The sequence below is a fragment of the Nicotiana attenuata genome, unplaced genomic scaffold (genome assembly GCF_001879085.1).
Source record: "Nicotiana attenuata strain UT unplaced genomic scaffold, NIATTr2, whole genome shotgun sequence".
Taxonomy (NCBI): domain Eukaryota; kingdom Viridiplantae; phylum Streptophyta; class Magnoliopsida; order Solanales; family Solanaceae; genus Nicotiana; species Nicotiana attenuata.
In genome coordinates this window covers 172,013-183,041 of record NW_017671374.1, presented here as the reverse complement: position 1 = coordinate 183,041, position 11,029 = coordinate 172,013, and the positions used below count along the sequence as shown (strand labels likewise).

Below are 11,029 nucleotides of genomic sequence, written 5' to 3'. Positions count from 1 at the left end.
TGATCTTTCAAAAATAGCCACATTACTACTACTTGAATCTGTTTTGCCAAAACAACCTAATTAGCATTTTAACTAATTAATTAAACTAATTAATTAAAGCTAATGTATATTTTTTGTGTTTTTGTTTTAACCATGCTTGTAACCTATGATTAATTTCTAATGCAATTAACACACTGAAAGATAAAATATTTTTGATGATTTTTATGATTTAAAAAAATATTTCTAAATATGCATGAACACTACAAATAATGCAAAACAAATAAAAGAAAAACTCCTAAATTTCTATTAAAACCATTAAAATTATTTTTGGACTATTTTTAGGAGTAATTTCCATGTGGAGCAAAAACTAGGTGCTCACACCCTCTAAGTGGATGATCTTTAATTTGTGTCTCCGCTTGTCCTATGGACAAATTCAAGTTTAACAAGTGTTGCCCATCGCTTACCCCTTGGCAACACTTTTAACTTTTTACTTGAAATTTTTCTCATGGGGCAAGCGTGGAATAAAATTTAAAGACCATTGCAAAAAGTATATTTTTTGTGGGGATTTTTACACAAATAACTGACCATATTTATTGTTTACTTTTTCTAGCTATGTACATAGATTATGCATTGATTATATACAACTATACATATATAATACATAAATTATACACATATTAGACATTCACTAGCTATTTTTAATTTTAGCGGTTGGATAGTCGGCTATATAGGTTAATTCTTTATTTTTATTTTGAAAGAAGGGGTCTATAATTTCTAACCCAACTCCTTTCACTCCAGCCCATCTTTATCTTTCAAGGGTTGGGCTTTTCAACTGAAGTCCAGTCGGTAAATCTTCTTTGTTCTGTCCATTATCGACTACCGGCGAAACGAAGCTTGTGAACTGCAAAAGAAAGGTTACGACAATCAACGTCTCCGGGAATGAGTGCAGGTGAATTTACTTTTCTGTGTCATTTCTTTAGGGTTTTGCTCTCAATTTTATAAATATAAGTCACGATTGTAGATTCTTTAACTTAAAATAAATCTTAAAGAAGCATAACTTTTTTTTTCTTTAAATAATTTAGATTACGGTTCTGTCTATGTAACTTTTTAAGGTTAAAATATGAAGAAATAAATACAGATGATGTATTAACTGATAGATTAGTCTGGAGGAAGTTGATTATAGATATTCAGTGTTTACTTGATTTAAAATGGAATAATTGTATATAGGGTTGTACAGGAGCTGTTATTTTAACTTTGTGATTTTACTTTGTACTTTAAAACTCATACTTTGACCGCATGAAACAATTTGAGCAAGGTACAATGTTTAGGCAAATGATCAACCATCTATTAGATGATCACCAAACTTTTACCCACAAAGGTTACTTTTATTGTTTCTCCCGTCAGAGGCGAACGAGGATTTCAATGACAGGGTCACACTATCTTTAAATATGTTGCTTACTAGCAACAAATTTCAGCTTACAACACTTTAAAAACATGGTGCTACTTTGTCGAAGTGATTGTTGAAGGGAGGGAGTAGGGTTCATAATTTTCTTTTTGTAGAGAGAGGAGCTAGGTTTTGGAGGGTTTGATTTTGAGGGAGGGACTTGAAAAGAATAACATTAATTAAGTTGATTATTATGTACAACTATTAAACAACAATTGAACTTTAAAAGGATAAAATTTAAATAACAAGTTGACTACTAAGTATAAACAATCATTGAAACCAGTAAAGTAAAAGGAAAACCTAAAAATGCAGGAGTTGGGTTTCGATCCCAAACAACAAGCATGGGTAGGGAGCTTCCGCGGTACACTCAACCAACTTTACTATGCGGCCTTTTGTTATTTTTCGGGGCACCAGTAATATGTTTAAGTGGTCCTCGATGTATATACTTATATACACAAGACATATATACAGTGATTTTGCCGAGGCCAACGGGTTCCTGTGACCCCCTACCTCTAATGTAGGTCAGCCCTTGTCTCCCATGCCATTAGAATATAGCTTGGAACTTGAAAATTAATGGCTTGAGTTCATGGGTACCAGCATTGCATGTTCTTATTTGTACTTCTATGATCTTAACCATAGATATGCAATTGATAATTGTTTTTGCGCTTAGTGTTTGTTTTATGTAATTGGGGAATATTGTACTTTATGACAGAGTGAAATGGCTTTACTCTCACATGCTATTTACTGAATCATGGATAAATAAATTATCCTTGATAAAATGAACAGTTAATTTGCTTTCGTCCTTTTCTGCGTCCTCTCTCTCTTATCTTCTCTTTTTCTGGGTTACCTATTTCCATTTCTCGTATTATACTACGCTAGTTTGTTTGAAGGGGGAGCATTTGGTGGAAATAGAGGACTGAGACCAGTGCCGCCTGAAAAAGGAGTTTTTCCGTTGGACCATATGCATTTATGTGACCTGGTATAATCCTTTCACAGATGTCATAGTTTGTTGGTTTTGGTGTTTCCTTTTTCTCCCGTTCTTCTTTTAAGATAAAACTATAACAGATGGTTGTTGCATATTTATCCTTTGCAAGGTTCATTCTTTCTTCTTACTTACTATTTCTTTTGGTCTATTTAGGAGAAGAAAGAGTACCTCAATTGTCTTAAATCCTCTGGGCATAAATCTGACAACTGTCGACACCTCTCTAAGAAGTACCTGGAGTGCCGTATGGAGAAGTAAGTTCATTGGTATGATTTGGACAACACTTTCACTGTTTAGTTTATAGCATGTGAACTATATTTGAGATGTAGCTTCCTATAGTCAACAAAGTACTCATCTTCTTGCTACTGCAGTGTTGAGTGGCTACTTTGTTCATGAGTTCATACCACTTCCTAGAATGAGAGTTCTGGAGAAGGCTTCTCTGTTATTACCTTTAGACATAAATCTTAATTGATGTCATTCTCTGCATTTCCATATGTTCAACACTGTAAAGTATATGCCTATTAGCTTCTTCTTTTCCTCTTTTTTTCCCTTCCTTTTCTCTGGGTACTGAAACTAAAAATGACCTAATGTTGTCAAGTATGATCAATTACCAATGTTGACTTGATCTCTTCAATTCATTAGTATTATTATGCCTCTTGTCCTTATCCAAAGAAAAGGATTATGCCCCTTGTGGAGGATGATGACAGATTACTTGAAATCAGGTCCCATCTTTCTATTGAATGTTACCTATTGGTGCAAATTCATAATTTATTCTGGTTTTCCCTGCATGTTCCATGAAATATCTCAATAATGCATGTGTACCAAAGTGGATGAACAAGTGCAATATTGTTGCTTGATTTTAGTGTCTTGTAAGTAATCCCATGCATATGAGAGAGAGAGAGAGAGAGAGAGAGAGAGAGAGAGAGAGAGAGAGTAAACAGACCAGTTACCTTTTGCATGAGTATCATTTTTACCAACTTTTGGTATATTCTGGATGGTAATTAATGTATACCAACACCAATTGTTCCTAGAAAAGCCTAAAACTTCCTAGTATTTAGAAAGAAGTGCAGAAAGTAGAAGCAAAAGGTTTATGAAGACAATCCAGAATATTGACTGAAAGGAACGCTAGAAGTTTTGAAGACAAGAATGACAATACACTTAAGCTCAAACAGAATTGTATATTCTTGCTTAGTTTTTGGCGCAACGTGGCTATGGCAAATGTGTTAGAGCCTGCAGCCATGCTTGATTTTCTTTTTGCATTACATTCTTTGTAATGTTTTGCAGCTTTTGCTTGTATTTCTCTTCCAGCATTTTGTTGGCACACTACAATATACATTACCTTGTAAAAACAATAGTAGATGCAAAGGATTTAACTTTCTCTTCTTTGACTAGGGAAATACAGAAACAAAAAAGGATAATTCTTTTGATCTTAGATCTATTAGTTATATACAGAACGTATGAAACTATCTAGGATTAGGAACAGGAACAGAAGTGTCCCGTATCTTCAAACCGATTCAATTCTCTTTCTCACTTAATTTCACCTCTGTGTGGACCAAACATTGTACGCAGAGTAATAGGATAATTTCCCAAGTAGAATGAAAAGAGATGGCATAAAAAGCAAACTTATTTCCTGCATTATGAAGTTATGAGAAGAAAGTTCCGTTCTTTCTCATTTTTTCCTTTTTCCATTATATACTATGTTTCTTTTTTTTCTTTTTTTAAAATCTCAGCAGAGCTTCGCATCTTTTCTTGAAAGGGAAATTCACACACCTGTCTAAATAGAACTTCAGTTCCTACAATATATTGGCATTCATAGCAAGTAAATGCACAATACTGCCTTCTGGTGAAATTGTTTCATCGAATGTGTCTTTGTTATTTCCTTATAAGTATTAGTTATCTTTCACTCATCTTTTCCTCTATATTTACAGCTATTATCATCCTGCATAGGAATTTAGGCAGTAAGAGAATGATTATTTTATGAGCATTTTGCAGGAACCTGATGGCAAAGCAAGACATGTCAGAACTTGGCTTTGGCAAGAACTATGATGCAGAAGCTTCTTCAGATGGAATGACCAATGGAACAATAGAAAAATGAAGATAATAATCCTTAAACTTGTTAATTATTTTCTGGGATTTTTTCAGAAGCCTGAGTAGAAGGTTCTACTACATGCAAGCTTTACTATTGTCACTTTGACAACTTTCACAGTTGCGTACAGGAGGTCATCTTTTTCCATATGTATTCTTTTCTATCCCAAATCCCTTGTCATTATCTATCTCACATCCTTCATTTTGTCACCTCATTTTTCCCTTTCTTCTTGTGATTATGTGTACCTGAAAGGCAAAAAATAGCAAGAGAGAAGGAGAAGGAAAACGATAAGACGAGGAAATGTATGCACATTCAGCTAATGATCATTATGTTTCTTCCTAATATCTTTTACATCTGCAATGCCTTCCATTCTTTCCTTCTCTTGATCAACCTGGAATATTAGGAAGTCCCAACAACGCCAGTGCAAGCAGCTGCTAGTTTGTAAACAGTTTGTAAACTTTGAACTTAAGTGAATTTACTTGTGCACAATCTTCATTTTGATCATTGATGTTTAACTCAAGTATGTTTCAGTTGGACATTATTTAGATCAAAGGTGTATTGGTCACGGACTAATTAGTCTCAAGGATGAACAAAATCACCTATTCAGCTACCAAAATTTCCACTCTATCTCAAATCAACCGAGACTCAGTTCTTGTCGTCTACATTATGGTCCTGAAAGAGTAGGGTGAGCAAATTGGGAACTATTTAGTGCGAGAAATCAATTGGCTGTAATGAACCTGTTGGCATTTTTAAAGTCTCTGTGACTTCTTGTGAATTGAGCTCGTGATGTCACAGTACAACTCTCTATAAAAGACTTTTTCCAGTAAGGAGGTTAAGTATCATCAAACAATAAGTGTTTAAGGGAGAAAATTTGTGGTCATAAGTTCAATTTCTTTAAATTTTTTGCTCCACCACCCAATTTATTGATTTATTACTTTGTGATTTACTCTTCTTCATTTAAACCGAAAGAATTAAAGGACAAATTTCATTAACTTCTTAAATAACAAAAACTTCACTACCATAACCAACAAAGGAAGTCAAGTAACTTAAACTGAAGGAGAAAAAGGCAACTTGGACTGGAAAAATTGAAAAGTCTATGAAGGCGCTCCTGTAATAAATAATTAAAAAATGGTTGCCATAAAAAGTGCTATTTAAACCTCCGCTATAGCAGAATTGACATCATCACCATCATCAGATTCATGAACAACTATTTCATCACGAAACAGGAGTTTAAGATATGGAAGAACTCTTGGAAGCATGGGCAGGTCAGCTAAGTTAACGCTCATCAGATCAAAAGCAACGCATGCTTTGTGCATGTAGGTTTCATCAAATACTGGAATTTTAGGGTATCTTTGGCTGGAGTGAGTGAGGATGACGCGATATGCTCCAGCAGCGTCCCCTGCATCAACAGCTTCCCCCATTGTGCTGTGATTTTTCGCTATAGCCTCTTCCACCATACCATCTTCAAAGGTAGCCTGCAGCAAATGGCCCAGAATAATCAAAACTGTAAATTAATTTTGGGATAGAAGAATTGTTATCGACAGAAAATATTTCAACGTCATTTAGTAACATGCCTCATGTATGAGAACTGTTGCTCCACGAGAGGCTTCAACCAGTTCAGGACAAGGCCTGGTGTCACCAGAGTAAACAATCTTCCAACCTGGTATCGTCTTCCCAGTAACATTAGTCCTATCAGCGGACTTCAGGACAATTCCATAAGCTTGTGGACAGTGAATAACGGGAACACTATTCAACGTCGTCAGTCCTGCTTCTCTGAGTATGTTCTTTAGCCTGCTCGCACTCCCATTAGCATCATTGTCTTCGTTCGACTCAAAAGCCTTCCACGAAGATTCTGTGGTATCCCTACAATCAAGGAACTGCATATCTAGATCCTCGAGCATTTGGTACCAATCAAGAAATATCTCAAGTTTCTGAGGACCTACAACAATTAAAGGTTCATGGGGAGTTTCATTGAGCAAATCACGTCTCAGAGTAAGAATTCTTGTAAGGCCAGCATGATGATCCGCATGAATATGAGAAATCCAAATAGACCTTAAACCTTTTACAGCTTCATCAGCACCTTCAACACCAAATCTGTTTCGGAAAGAGCACACTATATCACACATTTAGGAAAAACCATAAGGTTATGATAGGCTTGTGTTAATGAACTCCCATATTACCTTCTTTTTAGCTGTCCCAGTGTTCCTTCACCACAATCTAACAGAATACTTCCCTTTGAGAAAAGATTAATAAAAATAGAACTAACATTTCGGTATTTTGAAGGCTGCGATGAACCAGTTCCAAGAACAACAATCTCCATATCCTCTCTTGTTATACCTTCCAAACAGCTAGGTAATGGAGTGCCTCCATTTGTTCCATTGTTCCCATGCCACAGTTGGGTAATATGTTCAGAAGCACTCACAATTTCTGGAATTTTCGAAATTAGCTCATCTATGATTTCTGTCCGACAAGTAGTTGCAGGAACACCAGAATTGTCTAATCCAAGATCTTTATATGGAAGAAGATTGAACTGTTCCAGAAAACAAAGTTCATTTTTAAACCAAGCATTAAAGTTAAAACTTGGTCTGTACTTTCTTAGTCTTTTTTCTCTTTTTGATAGGTAAGGAATTTTTTTATTTATATAGAGCATCAATAATTCCAGGTTCTAATATTGGGCCAGAACTATTTCAACCAAACTATATCGGTTCTCACCTTGAGAAGGTTCTCCGCATAAATGAACCGACATGAAGCAGGAGGAGACAACTGAAATGAACAAAATTAAAGTAACTGCTCGATTAGGCAAACATACTCAAGATCCAGTCATTATCAACAGTAAAATTTATTGCTTATCCAAACAGAGTATCAGTAAGGTATACCTCCCTTGGGAACTTTGAGACTGATGGTAGGCCATTCAATTGCTTAAGGGACAAAAAACCAGAAGCAGGAAAGAATTGAGGGCACAGGTAGTTAAGTTTTGCAGCAACTCTTGAACTGGACTTCAGAATTGGAATCTCAATATTCTTCCTGCAGATGGCACACGAATAATCAACATATGACCATATAAACAGGAAAACAAAAATTTATTGGACAAAGCTAGATATGCATTTGAAAAGAAGAGAAGATAATAAGGTTATTTACGGCTCATGTCCACCAAATTTGGTCATCCATTGCTCATATGCAGTTGTATTTGTTACAGATGCAGGGCTAAGGTGTATCAAACAATTTACTTTTTTGCCCATTTCAACGGGCTGCTCAGATGTATTCAGGTAATATGGAGTAAGAGACTGTAAAGATGACAATTCTTGCAGATGAGAGAGTGTCGGGCAGTCAACAAGGAGCACAATAGGACCGGGAATAGAAGGCTCCATAACTTGACACGGGTGAACCTGCACGGCATTATCCTGCAAACGAAGCACCGAACCTAATTATAGACTATAAAGTCCAAGGTAAGCTTTGAAAAGAATCCTTCCAACTTACGGTGCTGTCTAGGTTATCTGACTGCACTGAATTTCCACGTTGCAATTGAGCATATTTTGGCCCAGGTTCCACCCCAAATTTAGCAGCCTTATCTGGATCGAACTTCCCTTTGATCTCTGGAAACTCACAAATATAAACCACCGAAAGCTCATCAGGATTTAACGCAACTTCCTTCACTGAGTCACACACTTTCGAGCAACATGGTCGCAACAGAACAGCAGATATATTGACAACATTATCAACAATGGGAACATAAAGATAATCAAACTTCATTGAAGAAGCAGTAGCAACTTCATCAGATCCATGCATTGAGAGAACACTACATGTAGAAAGCATGGCAGCATTTGGGACGAAAGATTTCATTGCTTCAACCAACTGATCGAGATCCGGGGGACCCCATAAATTGACCTACAAACAAATACTGAACTGGTATCAAATTTTCAAACACCACTTATAGTTCAAGAAATTTTGTTATGAATATATAGCTAGTAAAATAAGCTAATGTGACACTCACAGACATCCCTTCTTTGCCCATCCCAGCCAAAGTCAATAAGAGACCTGCAAGTAAAACGATTGAACTTCTTAGGTGGTTCTTAATCAACTGCAATAAATAAGCCAGAATTTTTTCGAGGGTTGATTTGATCCAGGCACTCAAAAAGATCACAACATATTGTGCTCAATAATAACCAACCTGGGAGTCCACCAGCAGTTTCTGAGCAGACACGTGATAGAAGTATGTCATCAATCTGGGAAAAAAAAAGACACATGTATATTCCCCTAGATCAACGACACGGTAACATACACTATAGACTAGGATTAGAACAGTAAGGTTGTGGATCTGATACCTTTGACAAAGTCATTTTATGCTCTGTGAAGAAGCGTTGCAGTCCCTGGGAGCAGAAGAGCATAAAAAGTGATGCAAAATAAGTTTAAAAGTACTTTTTTCTTTTCTTCCAATTTATCAATCCCTTTTTGACAAAGGAAACAAGAACCAACAAAGAGCAAGAAGGGCAAGGGTGGAAAGCAGTCTGTAGAACATTTCTATGAAGAGGAAACCTACTAGAACAATAATAAAAACATTATTACATCATCACGCGTCCTCACTCATCTACTAAACGTTTATTCTGGAAAATCGAGAATAGGTAGATTAAACGATCAATCAACTATGCCTCAACATGAAACGGAAAATGACTTGAGCAGGAATCTCCTTTTTTAGGACAAATTCATCGATCTATTTCACAATAGAATCAAGACAATGGCCCTAATACTCAATAAAATAGAAATGAAATGTATTGCCAAACTAACAAAATGGAATCACAATAGAACTAAGTTATCCTTTTAGTATCAGCAGGAACAATAAGACAGTTGGGGCTCGCTTGTTTTTTGTGTAAGAAAAACTAATCATAGTTAAGCACTGCATAGTTAAGCACTGCAACAAAAACAGAGAAGTCAGGCGTCAAAGAAGGGGAAGTCAAAGAAAGAGAAGGAGATGGAAAAATTAAAATGTCTAGTAAATTATGAGGGAGATGACAAGCGAGATAGGGGCAGGCACTACAAATCCTTCTCTGGATGAAGTTAAAAGTCTTGAGTTGGAACGTGTGTGGGTTGAGTGGTGCTGGGAAAAGGGAAACAATGAAGTCCCTTCTTTATAAATGGAAAGCTGATGTAATTTGCCTACAGGAAACTAAAATAGAAGACTGTTCGAATAGGCTGGCACTTCAAGTTTGGGGGAATCGGTGGACAGGTTGGGCAGAATTAAAATCATGTGGTAACAGTGGGGGGTGATAATGGAGTTGCTTCAAGCATCCAGAATTGACAGATTCCTTATCTCCCCAGAATGGAATGATAGCTTCAAGAAAGTATCTCAAATTGCTCTTCCCAAAGTCATATCTGATCACAGACCAATCATGCTTGAAAATGGCGAATGGGAGACTAGCCCAACCTATTTCAAATTCGAGAACATGTGGCTGCAGGTAGAAGGTTTTCTTGACAAAGTCAAGGAGTGGTGGCAGAGCTACTCAGTTGTAGGCACTCCAGAATACATCCTGGTCCAAAAGTTGAAACTACTGAAGAAAGACATATCAACTTGGAGTAGAGAAGTTTTCGGCAAAATTGAATCCCAGAGGAGCAAGGCACGGGAGGAATTAATGTTTCTGGACCAAGCTAGTGAGACCAGGCTGCTATCACCCATGGAGCAGTCCAAAATGCTTGATCTAAAGATGGAAATTCAGAATATTGCCAAATCGGAGGAAACATCCTGGAGACAGAAATCTAGATGTTTATGGCTAAGTGAGGGAGATAGAAATACCAAGTATTTCCAAAAGATGGCCAATAGTCACAAGAGATACAATTGCATTGACAGGCTCAAAGTGGGGGAAGACATTATTGAGGACAAGAACCAGATCAAACAGGAAATATTGGGCTTCTATGAAGGCCTCTACTCTGAAGCTGAACATTGGAGACCAACAGCTAACTTTGAAGATTTGGCCTGCATCTCAGAGGAGGAAACGGAGGAGCTTGAAAAAGAGTTTGGGGAAGAAGAAATACTAGCCACCATCAAGTCCTGTGCTCCGGATAAGGCACCAGGTCCTGATGGATTCACCATGAGATTCTTTCTGAAGGCTTGGGTCATAATAAAATCTGATGTCATTGGTGCCATGAATCATTTTCACCAACACTGCCATATGGTGAGATCTTGCGATGCTTCATTCATTGCATTGATCCCAAAAGAAAGGGGGCTATTGAACTAAAAGATTATAGACCTATTAGACTAAGTCTATAAGATCGCAGCAAAAATTTTAGCTGAACGATTGAAAACTGTAATATGCAAGCTTGTTTCTGGGAGTCAAAATGCTTTTCTAAAAGGTAGACAAATCACAGATACTTCACTTATTGCCAATGATATACTGGATTGGAAGCAAAAGAAAGGGGAGTCTGGAATTCTATACAAGCTCGATATAGAAAAGGCATTTGATCAAGTAAACTGGCAATATCTTTTCACTATCTTAAAGAAGATGGGTTTCGGGGAGAAATGGCTCAAGTGGATAAAGTTCAGCATTAC

General features: G+C 36.7%; 2 protein-coding genes across 2 annotated transcripts; one reads left to right on the top strand and one right to left on the bottom strand.

Annotated features, from left to right (window-relative positions):
• The first annotated feature begins 745 nt into the window (after positions 1-745).
• LOC109207887 (cytochrome c oxidase assembly protein COX19-like) lies at positions 746-5,029 on the top strand. Its single transcript, XM_019370888.1, has 4 exons — positions 746-928; positions 2,314-2,402; positions 2,562-2,659; positions 4,398-5,029. The coding sequence occupies exons 1-4, from the start codon at positions 919-921 to the stop codon at positions 4,498-4,500; spliced, it is 300 nt and encodes a 99-aa protein (XP_019226433.1). The 5' UTR covers positions 746-918; the 3' UTR covers positions 4,501-5,029.
• A 508-nt stretch (positions 5,030-5,537) lies between these two features.
• On the bottom strand, positions 5,538-10,131 carry LOC109207886 (zinc phosphodiesterase ELAC protein 2-like). Its single transcript, XM_019370887.1, has 10 exons — positions 8,814-10,131; positions 8,660-8,714; positions 8,483-8,526; positions 7,969-8,376; positions 7,630-7,892; positions 7,368-7,515; positions 7,204-7,254; positions 6,672-7,021; positions 6,066-6,585; positions 5,538-5,966 (listed from the first exon to the last, which is right to left on the bottom strand). The coding sequence occupies exons 1-10, from the start codon at positions 8,874-8,876 to the stop codon at positions 5,643-5,645; spliced, it is 2,226 nt and encodes a 741-aa protein (XP_019226432.1). The 5' UTR covers positions 8,877-10,131; the 3' UTR covers positions 5,538-5,642.
• Positions 10,132-11,029: the final 898 nt, after the last annotated feature.

Excerpts from the sequence above, each read along its gene's own strand:
- LOC109207886 (XM_019370887.1), bottom strand. The coding sequence starts at position 8,876 with ATGCTCTTCTGCTCCCAGGGACTGCAACGCTTCTTCACAGAGCATAAA. Across the intron at positions 7,893-7,968 it reads CAGATAACCTAGACAGCACC|GATAATGCCGTGCAGGTTCA; the intron begins GTAAGTTGGAAG and ends CTTCGTTTGCAG. Across the intron at positions 7,022-7,203 it reads ATGCGGAGAACCTTCTCAAG|TTCAATCTTCTTCCATATAA; the intron begins GTGAGAACCGAT and ends TTTCTGGAACAG.
- LOC109207887 (XM_019370888.1), top strand. Across the intron at positions 2,403-2,561 it reads ATATGCATTTATGTGACCTG|GAGAAGAAAGAGTACCTCAA; the intron begins GTATAATCCTTT and ends TGGTCTATTTAG. Across the intron at positions 2,660-4,397 it reads CTGGAGTGCCGTATGGAGAA|GAACCTGATGGCAAAGCAAG; the intron begins GTAAGTTCATTG and ends AGCATTTTGCAG.